We start from the raw sequence: 17741 nt of genomic DNA on the forward strand, positions 1-17741 counted from the left end.
CTTCGGTCTTATCTGCATTAAGCCGTAGACAATTTCTGGCCATCCATATGGATATATCAGCCAAGCAGTCCTGAAATTTGGAGAAGGCTGCTTCCGAATGATCTTTGAAAGAAATCATCAGCTGAGTATCATCAGCATATGTATAACATCGTGATGTTCAATGAGTAAGGTCGATGGTGCAAGATAAACGCATGGCTAAGGGCCGAGCCCTGATGGATTCCACATATTAAGGTGCGAGGTGATGACACAAAAGGCTATTGTCGTATTTTCTGGACTCGTCCTTCCAGGAAGGATTGGAACCAGGCCAGCACAGTCCCAGAAATCCCTAAATGCCTGAGCCTGTTTACCTGGATCTTGTGTGAGACCATATCAAAGGCTGCTGACAAGTCAAGTAGCAGCAACATTGCACAGCAGCCTTTGTCAAGGGATTCACAAATGGATTCAGTGACTTCCAGCAGAGCTGTTTCAGTGCTGTAGCCAGCGCGAAATCCAGATTGTGTGTCATGTAGTAATTCGTTAGATTCTAAAAAGGTAGACAACCTTTTTTTGAACCTCCTACTCGAGAACCTTAGCCGGGGCTGGTAGAAGAGAAATAGGTCTGACATTTTTTAAGATGGTTGGATCAGCATTTTCTTTTTTTTAGGATGAGTTGATTGAAAGCTGTTTTCCATAGGGATGGATAGATACCAGTATTTAATGAGGAATTCCAAAGTTCATTTAATGAGGGATTAATCAGGTGAGCTGATGAAGGAATGAACTATGCCCTTAACCTAATTATTTTTGCTTCCTTTGGCTGAACTAACTTTTACTACTTGTCAATCCTTTTTTTTTAGGTTATCCCTTGAGGGGGAAATACATCCTTGTTCAATATTAACATTGCTGCAGGCTTACTGCCCATCTTATATTTGTTTTATTTTTACTTGATCACAATTGACACATATGTATATAAAGTATCGGCTGGTGCAAGTATGAAATACTAATATTATGTATTGAGACGATATTAGCTCTATTTTGCACATCAGCATTTTCAAGCATAGTATGTTTTCTATGTTTATAGGGTACCACGTGACACTGTGGGTGGTATTAAAAAACACAGGCAAAATGCATTTCAGTGTGTTATCAAGGCTGCAAGGACAGTCGAAACGTGTAGTGGTTACTCTATGTGAAAAATAAATCTGATTGCCAAACTTGAAGTGGAGTTCGTGCCTTTCTTCATCGCCTGCATTGTAGTTGGAGTCGGCAAAATCTCTATTTGATATAGATATATATATATATATATATATATATATATATATATATATATATATATATATATATATATATATATATATATTACCTACTGGCTATCGCCAGTAGGTATATATAGTTAGAATTTTTTCTCTATGGGACTTTTGAAAATTCTATGTCTAATAACTTTGGCGTTTGTGGACGGAATCGGCTGAAATTTTCAGGAAAATGGCACATTTTGTTTCTGAGCAGCCCCTGAAAATTTGGTGGGGTTTCGTCAAGGGGGGGCTGAGAAAAAAGGGGGGTCCCAAAACGCGTTTTTTGCATTGAGTTTTCCATAGGGCGGTTGGACTCACTTTTAGCTCGAACGGCTGAATGGATTTGCACGAAACTTGGCAAAATTGTAGGGACTGTTAGCCCGATGTGCCTTTGCTAGGTCTCAATATATGTGCTCCAGTAGTTTTTGAGAAATTAACGTTCAAACCAAGATATATATCTGTAACAGCGCTCTGGGCAGCGATCCGGTCCGCTTACTTTTCGCTTATCGGAACTTTGCGCGCAGAAAGCTGATTGGCTCTCCGGTGTCTGTCAACATTCTAAACAGTCCGGAGCGGCCGCCATCTTGTCTCTCGGTAGGATCGAGAGAGAAGAAGAGGTGGAAAACGAAAGGGGAATTTAATGAAAGGGGGCAAGGTATCCCCCTCTTGACCCCCTAGGAATGTTGTTGGGGTTATTAAAGGGTCCCGTGGGGAAAATAAAAAAAAAATGATTTTTCACGGTAGAAGCCCGGCCGCGAACTGGTAGCGAAACGGGAATTCGCCATTTTGTGCTTCGTTAATTAAATTACTAGTTATAAGTGGGTGCGGGAGACGTATCCTAATCCGCTATGTTTCCTGAGGGTGGCTGAGGAGGCTGATATATGTTAATACATCTCTTCCAGCGGCTGTGCGTGAGCTTTTTTTTTTTTTTTGCTGCGTGACAGTCCGGAGCGGCCGCCATCTTGTCTCTCGGTAGGATCGAGAGAGAAGAAAAGGTGAAAAACTAAGGGGGAATTTAATGAAAGGGGGCAAGGTATCCCCCTCTTGACCCCCTAGGAATGTTGTTGGGGTTATTAAAGGGTCCCGTGGGGAAAAAATAAAAAAAAAATGATTTTTCACGGTAGAAGCGCTTCACGGGCCGCGAACTGGGCCGCAAACTGGTAGCGAAACGGGAATTCGCCATTTTGTGCTTCGTTAATTAAAGTACTAGGTATAAGGGGGTGCGGGAGACGTATCCTAATCCCCTATGTTTCCTGAGGGTGGCTGAGGAGGCTGATATATGTTGATACATCTCTTCCAGCGGCTGCGCCATCTTGCCTTTTTTCGAATGCCACAATTTTGTCGTGCACGGCAGCCATTTTAGATGCCAGGCTGGTCCCAGGCTATCACCTAACCCTGCGGATGTAGTTTATGGCCCCAGCTGTAGAGAATTCAGACATGCCAATCCTCCTGATTCAGGCGTGTGAGTACTGATTTCAGTGCTAGTCTCCCGCCTCCCGATTTCTGCAAGCAAAAACCCGGGGGCATATTACGAACAACTAGCGATAATTTTTGTCTCTAACTTGTTTAGAGACAAAAATTATCGCCGCACATCGGCGATTTTTATCGCAGATAAACCTTGCTATTATCGCTGAAAAGTCAGCGATATTCATGTATTATCGACCTAATGCTCTTAGCCATGTTATCCACCTCCCATTGGATAACATGGCTAAGAACTGCTCAGGGCAGGTGTTAGATTTTGGAGATATTCGCGCTTAGCGCGAATATCTCCAAAAGTTGGTAATAGAAGGTAGCGATGTTAGGGACTGTTTCCAGTCGCTAACATCTTGGCACGCCACTTTGCATGTCATTAGTGATAAGTATCACTGACATGCAAAGCGGGGCCCAAGATGGTCGCTATCTCCTTTTAGCTGTCACTAACTAATTTTATCTCCGCTTTCATGGTTTTTAAAGCCAAAAAAGCGGAGATATACCCCCTTGATAATATGCCCCACGATTCCTTGGGGTTTCAGCTGACAGGGCTTGGTATTGTGTTACATGGTAATTTTTCCATGAAACGTAAGAGGGTCGATGCAGGGGTTCTAGAAGAGGTGATAAACCATTTAAGCCTCATGAACAAGCGCATGGTCTTTTAAAGATTTGTGAAGTACTCGGGGCGGCGGTGTGTGTGTGCCCTCTTTCAGGAGCGGGCGGGGGGGCACTGCCAGCAACTTGCCAGGTCAGGTAGTGTTCAACACGTGCATCACCCTTTCTCTGCCTGCTATTGCGCTCCATGCTTCGGAAAGGTAAGAAAAAGAACGTGCATTTGAGTTTGAAATGTCCGATCCTGCAGCAGCACACTTCCAAAGCCCACACATGACAATAACCCGATTCAAGGCCCCATTCACCCGTTTTTAAAAAAATAGATAACACTCCAACAAAATAAGGTTATAAAACTTTATTAACTACTAACTTTAACGAACGGAACAAAAACTAAAAACATTTAAACATTTCTCAATACAAAAAGCAACAATGGTTAGAAGCTGTCTTTTGTGCGAATAGTCCCAAGGCAGCACAACGTGCAGAGTTCTGGACGGCACCCAGGTGATGTCGCCTGGGTGCCGCACTGGTTTAGGGATCCTACAATGCTGCTCCGAAAATTGGCGTGGGGCGTCCCGGGTGGGGCGGGGGGAGGCCTCGTCAGTAGCGGTCTGTTGTGCGAATAGTCCCAAGGCAGCACAACGTGCAGAGTTCTGGACGGCACCCAGGTGATGTCGCCTGGGTGCCGCACTGGTTTAGGGATCCTACAATGCAGCACAGAAAAACAGCGTGGGGCGTCCCGGGTGGTGCGGGGGGAGGCCTCGTCAGTAGCGGTCTGTGTCCAGTGTCACATGGCTGACACAACATGTACGACAGGCACCCAGGTGATGTCCAGTAAACTGCCGCACTGGTTTTGGTATCCTACAATGCTGCTCCGAAAATTGGCGTGCGGCGGCCCGGGGGGGGGGGGCGTGGGGGAGCCGGCGTGAACGGGCCTCCCCAGGTGGCGGCCATCTAGCTGAGTTGCGCTCGCTCTTGCGGCCACAGCGTCTCGCTCACCATGTTGTTGAGTTGCTCCCACTCTTGCAGTGCAGCGATAGGCGGCTGCCACATGGCTCTTAAAATGGCGGACAGCTCCTCGGTTTTAGGCCTGGTCCACTGAAATGGTCCTGGGACACTTTGGAACTCGGACGCTTGCCTGCTAGGGCTTGGGTTCCATTCTCGAAAAGCGTCCCCTCAGCCGTGAAGATTGTATAATAGTCTTGGGGGCCCCCGACTCCCGCAGGCTTCCGGTGGGGAGCGGCTGCCATGATTGCTCGCGGAATGACCACGGCGGAGCCACGAGATGGTGGTGCTCTCATGCTGACGCCAGCTTCAGTCTGAATGATCCAGAAACAAGGTGGGGCTTTCATCGTTTGGGAAAAAAAAATGTTCTAAACCAATGAAAAGTGTTATTTTTAGGTCATATGACCAAGCCTTCCATCTTTAGGAAACCAAAAGTAAAATGAACCAATGAAAAGTTTTATAAACAAGTCACATGACCTGTTATGCGGCATAGGGCTACAAAAAGCGTAGAAAATCCGTTGGCACGTGAGGCGGCGTCAGTAGCGGACCGATGTGCGAATAGGCCGAAGGCAGCACAACGGGCCGAGATCCGGATGGTACCGAGGTGGTGTCCAGCAAATTGCCGCACTGGTGTGGCCATCCTACAATGCTGCGCCGAAAGACGGCGTGTCCAGCTGAATTGCGGTCACTGTTGCGGTACAGTGACTCGAACGCGCCGAGATCCGGATGGCACCGAGGTAGTGTCCAGCAAATTGCCGCACTGGTGTGGCCATCCTACAATGCTGCGCCGAAAGACGGCGTGTCCAGCTGAATTGCGGTCACTGTTGCGGTACAGTGACTCGAACGCGCCGAGATCCGGATGGCACCGAGGTGGTGTCCAGCAAATTGCCGCACTGGTGTGGCATCCTACAATGCTGCGCCGAAAGACGGCGTGTCCAGCTGAGTTGCGGTCACTCTTGCGGTACAGTGAGTCGAACGCGCCGAGATCTGGATGGCCCCGATGTTGTGTCCAGCAAGTTGCCGCACTGGTGTGGCCATCCTACAATGCTGCGCCGAAAGTCGGCGTGGGGTGCCCCGTTGGCTTATGAGGTGATGTCAGTAGTGGACCGATGTGTGAATAGGTCGGAACCAGCACAAGGCACCAAGATCCGAATGGCAAGTCCTGGATGTTGAGTGCCTCAGTTGAGATTTCTGAGCAGTGCTTGTAAGACTGTCTGAAGCTTATTTGCACCTGCTGCAGCTTCACTAGGTCCGGCGGAACTTTTTGCCTTTTCCTTTCTGCTTCTTTTCCTACAATGCGTTTCATCTGAAGACACGACCAGGTCCCTGAATGTGTGCAGGGGGACGCTATTGATTGAATGAACGCGCCGAGATCTGGATGGCACCGAGGTGGTGTCCAGCAAATTGCCGCACTGGTGTGGCCATCCTACAATGCTGCGCCGAAAGTCGGCGTGGGGTGCCCCGTTGGTTTATGAGGTGATGTCAGTAGTGGACCGATGTGTGAATAGGTCGGAACCAGCACAAGGCGCCCTGCACTGTTGAGCCTTTTTCAATGCCTGTGAACGGCTGTTTCTGTTTCCTTTCAAAATGCTGCCACCAATATTTTCTGAATGGAAGACACCATCTTGTAGCATAAAGGGCCGAAAGGGGTTCTGGTCTGGCCGATGGTTGGTGGAGACATTTTGACTATATCTTGGACCTGCCCGGCCTCGCCCAAAATGGCGCCGGTATAAATGGGACTCGTAACTCTTTGCCCGCAAATGTATATCTAGAAAATGTTATTGTAAGTGGCCCTGTCGTATTTTAATTACAAAATGTACGTCCACCGATTCCGCAACTGTTAGACACCTTTGTTCTTGTCACCTAATGGCCCGCTCGTTACGTTCTTCTACAGTGTAAATGTCTCCTTATCATATACGATTTCAGTTTGCTCCGTGGCCGGCCCACGTGGTTATAGGCCCGTATTTGTATACTGACATTTTCACAATAAAGGTTTTTAAAACAAAACACGGTAGTAGTATTTTCATTTGTAAAGTTTTTACTTTTAGTGACTGTTTTCGAATCAGTAAAAGGCAAGTGAAATAAAGCAGTCCAATTACATGACGGATAAAAGGTATAATATGTAGGAACGCAGTAAAGATAAATGGTCAAGGGCAGTTGTGTTTTTCATGTCTGCAACATAAAGTGATCGATAAGAATCTGATAATCAGGCGTATCGGCGACTAAGACAGCAGGCCGAATCTCTTTTACTCAACGGCTCCGTCATGGAAGGAAGAAACACCCTTTTTCTCGAAAAAGGAATATATTTTACTTGCAAGACAGTTGTAAATTTTCCGGGAAAGTACATTAGCCTGGAATATTATAACATATGTTTGAAAAAAAAATATTGTTCGAAAATAATAAAAAGCGTAATTTTTAGGTCATATGACCAAGCTTTTCATCATTAAATTAACAAAAGTAAAATGAACCAATGAAAAGTTTTATTAACAAGTCACATGACCTGTTATGCTTACGTTACGCGCTGCGCGCCGCGCCTCGGATCACTTCCGGGTGCGCTAACGCGGCGTGTCATAAAGCGCATTACGCGACAACGTAGGTCAAGAATATAGTCTAAATGTCTCCACCAACCAGCGTTCAGAACACAACCCCTTTCAGCAGTCCAAAAAGTTCTGTTAAATGACAACAGAGGGGACAGGCAACAAGAACCATCAGTCAAAGAGGGGAGGGCAAGTTCTTCTCTTCCGGGTCATGTTGGGGCACTACCGGAACTGATCGAATTGGTAGTCTACAGTGTTTCTGGATGTTTCAGACTAAAGCTGGCGTCAGCATGAGACCACTACCATCTCGTAGCTCCGTCGTGGCCATTCCACGAGCAATCATGGCAGCCGCTCCCCACCAGAAGCCTGCGGGAGTCGGAGGCCCCCAAGACTTTTGTAGAATCTTCACGGCTGAGGGGACGCTTTTCGAGAATGGGACCCAAGCCCTAGCAGACAAGCGTCCGAGTTCCAAGGTGTCCCAGGGCCATTTTAGTGGACCAGGCCCAAAACCGAAGAGCCGGCCGCCATTTTGAGAGTCCTGTGGCAGCCGCCTATCGCTGCACCGCAAGAGCGGGCGCATCTCAACTACATGGTGAGCGAGACGCTGTAGTCGCAAGAGCGGGCGGTAAACAGCTGAATGGCGGAAGAGGCACAGTGTAGCAAAAGCGGGCGGAATGGCAACTAAAACGATAAAGGGGCGCCCCACTACAGCTTGTCTTCAGGTCAAACGGATTGTGGGACAAGGTCCAGAATTGAAGAGTCATCAAAAGGCAAAAAGTTCCGCCGGACCCCGGGAGCCGGCCGCCTATGTCGGGGGCGATCTCAGGCTACACCAGTGCTATAAGACTTGGGGAGGGTGTCGGAGCCAAGCGTCTTCTCCGAGTCCATGGCCATCACACCGCCCCTCAGGGGCCTCCGTCAAGCTGTTTAGGAAGGTAACATATCACATTGTTTTCTAATGCAGTCAGGTCCACAAACGACACTCACTTACTTTGAGAATAGTGAAGCTGCAGTAGGTGGAAATAAGCTTCAGACAGTGTTACAAGCACTGCTCAGAACTCTTAACTATGGCACCCAACATCCAGAACTTATGCTATTTGAGAATGGTAGTGACATCGAAGCATCTCAGGGACCAAAACCATTAACGTACTTTCACGTATGAAAATCTTACTTGGGGAGGGGGCAGGAGCGAAGCGCCCCCTCCCAGTCAGCACCACCACACCGTATGTTGAAAATCTGAAGCCATCGTTCTACAAAGTCAACCAAACTTGGATTGAAAAATCTAGAAAAATGTACAAACTGAAAACCAGTTTTGGTCTGCATAGCATCAGTAACAACGCTTGAGTCAGCTTTGTGTCAAGCCGCCATTTTGATTCAACAAAGCACAGGCATTGAAAAAGGCTGAAATTCAGAACTCTAAACTATGGCACCCAACATCCAGGAGCTTGCTATCCGGATCTTGGAGCCTTGTGCTGTTTTCGATCTATTCACACATCGGTCCACTACTGACATCATCTTATAAACCAACGTTATGTAAATAGTTTTTTAATAAAATGTTTTACCCTGTTTCTTTGCTGGTGTGTTGTCTATATTTTTAATATTTGCATAGGGTTTGTCGTTATTTTGTGCGGGATGGGTGATGGAGCCGAGCTGTCTTGCAGCCCTCATGGTGTGGAGCTCAGTTCATCTCACTATTTTCGTATTTCTCAAGAAGGGTTGTTCCTAATATTTCTATTTTAGCGAGGTCAAAAAGAGATCCAATTAGTGGCCTACTGATTTTGCTCGATTACTTTTATTTTTTTACACGATTTTTCACTATCTGCAAAGACTAAACAGAGTATTGCGACTTTGTGCTTGTTTGTAAATAGAGAATGATCCAAAGAGAACCAATTCTAAAACAGTAAATGCTTGGACAACAATCAATCAAATGGAGAGACAAGGAGGCACGACGGATTACAACGGAGGTAAAGGCCTGCGTTAACTACCCTTCAGTATCTGCAAAGAGAGAGTACTACTAAGGCAAAAGAGGGGAGGGGGGGGGGTGCAGCGTTCAAAGCACATCAGCGTGCATAAATACGAAAATGTTTTTATCTATCACGTACTTGACATTTTAAAGCTTTTCATATTTGCTATTAAAAAACCAATGAAATTCACAGAAAAAACCATAGGTTATAGTGGATATATAGTTAGGAATTTGCATTTACAAAACCTTGAAAATTCAATGAAAAAACCATAGGTTATAGGCCATATATAGTTAGGAATTAGCATTTACAAAACCTTATTTTACTCGCATAAAACCATTGAAATTCCATATATAGTTAGAAGCGCTAACTATATATCGCGCACCCGCAATCCACTGCTGATGATGTCACATATTACATCATTCATGACATGGTCAGTGACATCACTGATGACATCACTGATGACATCTCAAATGACATCACAGATGACAACTCAAATGACATCAATGATGACATCTCAAATGACATCACTGATGACATCACTGATGACAACTCAAATGACATCACTGATGACATCTCATTTGTCATCACTGATCACATCACTCATGTGATAATACAATGAACCTCTTCAGACTCTAATATAACCTTACATACACTCAGTATAAACAGACACTCACAGACTGTCACTCATCCATGGAGTTACTCACACACCTAGTCAGTCATGCAAAGAATCAATCACACCTCCATTTCCTCAACTATACAGTTATACACATCTTACTTATTCAAACATATAATAACACATATTTACTCTCTTATATAATCCCTGATACAAGCTCACAGTGATCGATACAGCCACTCACACATTCACTGGCTCTTATGTTCAGTTATTTATATATCTCAACTCTCACATGTATTGTGTTTTACATACGTACTTACTTGCACATGTAGCAATGAGAAATCCATTCACTCACCAACACACCCATGCACAGTCAACCGCCCATATAGCTGTTTCCACATGCACTCTTGAACTCATACTCCTAGTGAATCAACTGCTTACACATCTATGCACAGAGTCACGCACCTCCCAGCCACCCACACACACACTCAGCCTCCCATTCAAATACTTGGGCAACCAATCAATAACCCATATGGCCACTCTTATAGCTACTGATCAACACATGCAGCAGCTTACACAACAACAAACATACTGATGCACAAATTAAGACAGTTTAGTCACTAACCCATGCACTCAGTGAGACACATTTAATCACTCACTCATACAGTCAGTCATGTACCTACTAAATTCTTCATCCAGACACTTATACATCCACTCATTCTTCAATATGTGAAACATATTTAAACTTTACAGACACATACAATCACTGGATGTTGTGATCAGTGATGTCATCAGTGATGTCATTTGAGATGTCATCAGTGATGTCATCAGTGATGTCACTGACCATGTCATGAATGATGTAATATGTGACATCATCAGCAGTGGATTGCGGGTGCGCGATATATAGTTAGCGCTTCTAACTATATATGGAATTTCAATGGTTTTATGCGAGTAAAATAAGGTTTTGTAAATGCTAATTCCTAACTATATATGGCCTATAACCTATGGTTTTTTCATTGAATATATATATATATATATATATATATATATATATATATATGTTTGCACACACCTCCGTGATTCTCCCAGAGGTCAAAAAGGACGGCACTCCAAGTTGTTGTTTTAACCAAAGTGGTTTATTGGCAGACCCCCCTGCCCCCTTGACATACGCGTTTCACCAATTTGGCTTCCTCAGTGTCAGCCATACAATGTGCACACTGCCATTAAATCCCCTACCACTTTCCCAAACATAGAAAGCGGACTATTGCTCGCCTAGATGTTTTGTGGCGGCCATATTCAAACGTGCAAGTTCACAACTCGTTTGTAGCATTATTTACAATTTCAACAAGGGGATGTGATGACATCTAGAAAAAGTGCCAGTGCAAAAGTTCATATAACAAAAAAATATTAAAAACAAGGGTTGAATGGCAAGGCATATAGTTGAAAGACATTTGTTACATATATGCATGTATTTTTTCTGTATCCACCTTATGTAATGTAATTTCATTTCGACAATTTCCAAGAATGAAAATTGTACTTATTTACATGTAGTTCATATATTTACATATTCAATTCTGCCCTGAATGGGCCGGGTGGACAATTTATATAATTGACTTGTTAGTCAACACACATTTATGGAGCCCTGTTTGGGCAAGGATCCATATATATCACAATTCATATTACCAGTTTTTTTGCTGCCAACTAGAAAGTTACATTTAGATTTCACTCGTTCTTATTGCAATATGGGTGTTTCTTCCTGAACCAGTTTGGGAGTAAATGCTAGCTATTCTAAGTGTACCCAAAGTTCTTCATCATTGTTGAGCCCTTTCGGCTGCATGCTTTGAAGGTCAATGATGTACCTGGACTCCATTGCTCTAAGAAGCCTTATCCTGTCCCCACCTCGCTCCCTTCTATCTAGCTGATCTATAAGGTAGAAGGACAATAGATCCCTATTGCTTCCATGGTGGGTCTCAAAATGGCGTGCCACCGGGTAGTTCTTATCCTTATTTGCGATGGCACGCATATGTTCCAGGATGCGTTTTTTGGCTTGGTTGATGGTGCTACCAATATATCTTTTAGTACATGGGCATACCAGGCAATAAACTACAAATTCTGAATTGCAGTTCAGAAATTTCTTTATTTCTCTCATTGGCCTTGGGTCATTCGTCCTCCCTTCATATTTGGTTCTTTTCTTGCTGAATTTGCATGCCTTGCAGTGCATGCATGGGAAGAAACCATTGATGGGCTTATTTCTCATACTCTTGGGGGGGTCAGTATAGTGGCTTTTCACAAAATGGTCACTAAGAGATTGACAGCGTCTGTAAGTGATAGACGGCCTGTCTGGTATCAGTCTCTTCAATATTGGATCTGTACCTAGGATGTGCCAGTTCTTGTTGAATATCTGCACCAGTTCGTTAGATCTCATGTTATAACTGGTGATCATCCTAGTTGTGCAGTCATCTGTTTTGTTTTTGGTGTCAGTTTGTATGAGCTCTTTCCTGTCAATGAGGTCTACTCGTCTGGTTGCTTCACTGAGTAATGACCTAGAGTACCCTCTCTCTCTAAATCTAGTTACCGCCCCTTCTTGCGCCTGCCTGAAATTGCTGGAGTCTGAGCAATTCCTTTTGATGCTTTTTTACCATGCTCTTCGGGTGGTGGCTGGCCGCGTGTACCACGGTGTTGCCAGCCGTGGGCTTGCGGTAAAGTTTGGTACATAGGGTTTTCTCTTTGACAAAGACCTCTAGGTCGAGATAATGTATAGATGTTTTGCTCATTGTGCTGGTAAATCTGAGGTTCAACTCGTTGTCGTTTAGCACTGCCACGCACTCCTCAGCCGAGGAGACGTCGCCTCGCCAAACGGCAAACAAGTCGTCTATGTATCTCGACCAGATCATGATGTTATCAAGCCATTTTTCATTGGGCCCCCCCCAGGCCAAGTGCTTCTCCCACCAGCCCACAAAAAGGTTCGCGTAGCTGGGGGCGAAGCACGTGCCCATCGCGGTCCCTCTCAGTTGGTGGTACATGTTACCTGCAAATAAGAACATGTTATTGCGGAGGCAGAATTCAGTCATTTTCACTATCATTTTGTTATGCTGGTGATATTGCATACTCTTCTTGCCCAGGAACCATTTAACGGCAGAGATACCAAAAAAAAATAATATATATATATATATATATATATATATATATATATATATATATATATATATATATATATATATATATATATATATATGTATATAGATAGATATATAGATATATATATAAATATATATATATATATATATTTATTATCTTACATTCGTACATTCGTGAAATGCTATTGCTAGGTGAGGGTATCCTTTCGGGTAATACAGTGTAGTTTATATTTTTTTTTCAAGTTATGCAACTAGTGATATAAATATTCATTGTATTCTTTATTACTAATTCACTTCATTATAATTGTCTTGAACACCTGCCATCGTTGATGCACTTTACTGTTACCGACTCTATTCTTGAGAAAACAATGTCCTAATGTAAACTGCAAATACGGAGATCTGAATTAGATTGTGGTATACAGTTTTAAACATGTTTGTATGTTTTGAAATGTATTATTATTATGTTTTTATCATAGAAATATTTTACAAAGCATTTTAGTTTAGGAAATAAAGCAAGCTCAATATGCCACTATTTGTTCTTTCAGCTGCTGAAAGCTATTCCGGTCGGAATTGGGCAGGTATATGGGTGTGACAATGCATGGACTGGTGGAATCTTCCTGGTTGCTCTCTTCGTATCTTCTCCAGTGATCTGTTTGCATGCAGCTATTGGATCAACAATTGGAATGTTGGCAGGTACAAAGTGTTAAGGCAATGGCAAAGTGGGCAATTGCCCAGGGCTCCTACCTTCCAAGGGACCACTTGGGAGGGTGAACCTTCTCTCCATTTGATCTGTCTATTCTTTTCTTTTTCTAAACTGCTCTCCCTCTCTGCCTACCTCTAACTCTGTCCATCTACTGCTTTATCATTTTAAAGAGATTTGGAGTGCCAGGCAGGACCTATTTCAATTTTTTTGTCAGACTCTGTTAAAGTTTAACATATAATGTTGTATTATTTGGCATCATGTGGGTTTGAATTAGTAGAAATTGGGTAATAATATTCAAATTTTGTTTGCTACAGGGATCTAAAACGTAATGCCTAGGTTCCCCAGAATCCTTAAGCTGATATTGGGCAGGTACTGAAGCAATATGCATAACCTAGATGAAGAAATTGTATAAACGTTGCCCGATTTGGAGAATATTTGTGTTGCTTTCATGATTTATACAGCCCCATGTATGCACTGCTGTTATGACCTTCATGTATTTCCTTAGTGTAAATGGAACATGGTTATTTACTAGTCTATTCCAGCCTTCCTTGGTTGAGTCTGTCCTCTACGATTTCAGGTGTCTGGAAAAATGTATGTTTTTCAAGACTGTTAAATATCTGTCATTTAAGAGTAAAGATGACCGAGCTCTTGGGAGTTGTAATATTCCATCCAAATAATGCATTCAAAGCCACTCCTCCGTTTCATTTTAACACATTTTTAGAGCTTGTGGTGAGTATGGTACACTGGCCAGGTGAAAAAAAATGTTGCAAATTAGGCTGTATTTGGAGAGGCTTGATGGAGGGTTCTATTAGTTGGCTAAATAGTTTGATGTAACTTAACATGTTTTTGTCTGAACAAACCTTCATTGAACCAAAAGCGCCAAATAACATAAACAATAGAAAAACAGCTTATGAGTTCATTTGTAAAGATAGACCCACTTAATGTGCGTTCACTTTGCAAGCAAAGACAAATCTGAAGTTTTTCCCCTTATTTTTCAATACTAATGTATTTGTCAAAATTAAAAGCTTGGTACACCATTTCATTCACCGCTAATAAATACAAGGACTGTTATACAAACAGCATCTGATACACTGAATAACTTTTTTTTTAAATAACTTCTATTTTCAATTTTACATCCTTACTAAATAACCTGTACAATAAAGTGGTATACAAATATAGAACCATCAATATGAGGGGTCCTGGTAGCATATACAAAATGAAGCGTCATTGTGTAGTCTGATGCATATGATTTTAGAAGACTCTTCTCATTAAAAGAATGATATAATGGGAGCTTGGGCTGTAATTAATTCAAATAAAACAATACAATTTTGATTATCCAATATAGTGTAAACCATTACTAAATCTAATGATTGGAGAGGATCATAAAAACGTTAATCATAAAATACAGAGCTGGATTTATCAGTGTCCCATATCGCCTTGCTTATTATCCTTTTATAGATATAACAGAAAACTGTTTCTGGACCAAAGGGGAGTATATTTCATGCATTATTCACGTGCAACTATCAGTTGAGATTAGCAATCTAAAATTCATAAAGCTCCTGTGAGCTAAGTATTGAAAATGATCTATCAGTACTTGAGACAGTTCTTAAGAACGAAAGATAAAAACCAATATTCACCTTTAATTACCTACATAAGTAATTAATGGACAAATATAGTGTTGGAAACTAATGTTGAAAACCCAATTGAACTAAAGAATCTCTTCTGAAAGCAGCAGGGATTCACTTATGCTATTAAACTTGATAAAAAAAGCTGAGAAAGATAAAGTGCTTGCTAAATACGGAGGTTGTCAGGCTGAGTTACTAGCGCCAAGATGCCTGTTAGGTGATAGTGCGCTTTAGAAATACAATAAGTAAATAAATAATTAATAATTAAATACTCTATAATGAATCTTTGGAGTACTCAGCAATGCAACCAATTTCTTTGTAAAGAACATTTAAAAAAAGGCATTCATCAATAGATAGGGTATGAATGTAAAGTGTACTACTCAGCAGAAGTTGGGAATCAAATTACTTATCCATATTTAAATATATATTCAATTCTTCATCTGAATTTAGCCCACTCAGGTAGTATGTTTCTAATATCTTTGGATTCTAATTTGTAAAGGGTAAGTGTTCTGTTACCTCCGCTGATGTTTTTAATGTCTATGGTGAGTTGCATAATAGGTCTGCATCAGCATTGTGCTTCTGACTGAAGAGATGTGCCAACGGGTATGTCAAGATTTTGGGGAAATTGTAGGATTTAGGCTGCTAAATGCATTCTTTCACAGTCTAATGGTCTAATTGTACTTCCTATATGTATTTTCTGAGAAGGGAATTTGAAGACACAAGGTGAATTTGATCTACCACATAGTCAAATAATTGATAGTTCTGGGTCTTTTTTTTGGGATACAGGACTGTGTATTGTTTCCTATCATTGCTGTTCACACGTGCCTTCTTCCACTAGTGGGTAGTCACTGATGGTCAGGTAGTCAGCTGACTCTGCTTCAATAGACCTCTCAAAGAATGTGACTTTCTTTACATTATTTTGACTCTGGTATTTAGGTGTTTGATTAGGTTATCGCTTTGTAATATAGTATTCAGTAAAACGCTAAAAGTAGATAAGGTCTTGTTAATTTGATAGAGTGTACTCTCTTTTCTATTGCTGTACATTTACTTTTCCTGGTGCAACCTTTTTATTAGCTATAGGAATGTGGGGCAGTTTATTTAGATCCTAGCTGCCAGTGTAGAAGTGACCATGGACTTTGCCACCCAAGAGAAGCACCATCACACCTTGAACTCTTCTGGGCTCAATCTCTGCTGCGAAGTGGGCCACTGGTGCAGTGGCTTCTTTGACAGCACTGAATGTTTGCAGAGCAGGCACCATATTTAAAGTGAAAAACATTTTGTTTTTTTAAATCCCGAAACCAGGAGTTTTTCTAAATACAAAACAATAAATTGCCTGGTCCCCTGCCGGAGTCTGTCATGGAAAGCTTGGAGGACATGTGAATGGAAAACAAATAATGGTCATCCCACCTTCAAGAGGCAGGACAACACTCAGCAGCCTGATGCCCTTTGGCAATGTCAGGTTTACCCTAGTTGAGCCAGGGGACACTTTGCTGTGGTAAATACATGGCTTCTCTTGGCTTTAAAGCAGGGGACCCTCAGTTTTCATAGAGCAGAAGCACTTTTGACTTACTTGGGGGCTCACCAAATGATAAATGAGGTACCCAGGTATTCTTTTCCAAGCCAAAGGCGTGGAAACAACTAAACGTGCACCTCCAGGCTGATCGTAACTGAACATTCTGAATCCTTTTAAATTAAATGTCTAATTGCATTGGACTAATTCCTGTCTCTTAAGGCAGTATCAGTTTCATAGCCACAAAAAATCTATTGGACTTGTGTACCATGCAAGCCTTCTATTAATTTACCAGCATAAAATGTTGCTTTGGAGAATTACTTGATATTGGTGTATCAGGCGTGTAACTTTCTGTAAATGTACCAGCAGAGCTTGATATGTGCTAACATTTTAAAGAGCCAACTAGGCACAGTTACTGCTTGCAAAGCTTAGAGCTTACAGTGACTTGAAGTTATGATGCCTGTTTGACTTGAGCCACCTTCTTTCTTTCCAGGTTTAAGTCTCGCAGCACCTTTCAAGACTATATACACTGGATTGTGGGGCTTCAATCCTGCCCTGGCATGCATTGCAGTTGGAGGAATGTTTTATGCTCTTACCTGGCAGACTCATTTGCTGGCACTTCTCGGTGGTATGTGGCATTTTAGTAATAATATCCTGATTTTGCCTTGAGGTTTGAAAGTCTATAGTGCTAGTGGGAAAACTGTGGGCATCAAGAGTTCCTAATCAACCTCACTGAGGTCGACTGTCCAATGGACGCCCAGAGTTGGAGTGCGGGAATATTTTGAGTAGGGATCTTTAACCAGAGTTGAATGAGTGGGGGACATCAACAATCTATGTACATTTTATTGGGCCTCTTTGATAAAGTGCAACTTGCATTCTTAGGTGAACAATCATTTGCTTGAGCATTTTCAAACCATTATTCTAGGTTTTGGGCTCCTATTTTTTAGGTCGAGCATGAGCCAGTGTGCAAGCGCAGATCTGGCAATCTGTAGGTAGAATATAGAGAAGAAGCCCCACGCATATTTTTCATTGGTTTGTGTCTTTGTCCTTTGTAAATGCTGAAGTTTGATTCCTTAATAGGCTTGTTATTCCCTCCTTAGTACGTCCATGTCGTCATTTGCATCCTCTCATGGCTACGGGCCCCTTTACTTGGTTGTTACACGGTACATGTCCTTTTTTTTCTTTATTGAGCTAGGACAATGGCTGCCGCTTGTTGGCAATGCCATAGGTCTTGCATTCAAATGCAAGACCTATTGCATTACAAATATTTTTTTATATAGCTCTTAATATCGAAGATTAACCA

General features: G+C 42.4%; 1 protein-coding gene across 1 annotated transcript in view; it reads left to right on the forward strand.

The window, feature by feature from the left end:
* LOC147726235 (urea transporter 2-like) overlaps positions 1-17741 on the forward strand; it is a 181137-nt gene that overhangs the window by 119748 nt on the left and 43648 nt on the right. The window contains exons 6-7 of the mRNA XM_086960334.1: positions 13146-13293; positions 16932-17066. Of these exons, the coding sequence (XP_086816460.1) occupies positions 13146-13293; positions 16932-17066 (283 nt within the window). The remainder of the gene's footprint in view (positions 1-13145; positions 13294-16931; positions 17067-17741) is intronic.

The sequence above is a fragment of the Lissotriton vulgaris genome, chromosome 3_1 (genome assembly GCF_964263255.1).
Source record: "Lissotriton vulgaris chromosome 3_1, aLisVul1.2, whole genome shotgun sequence".
In the NCBI taxonomy this organism is placed as follows: Eukaryota; Metazoa; Chordata; class Amphibia; order Caudata; family Salamandridae; genus Lissotriton; species Lissotriton vulgaris.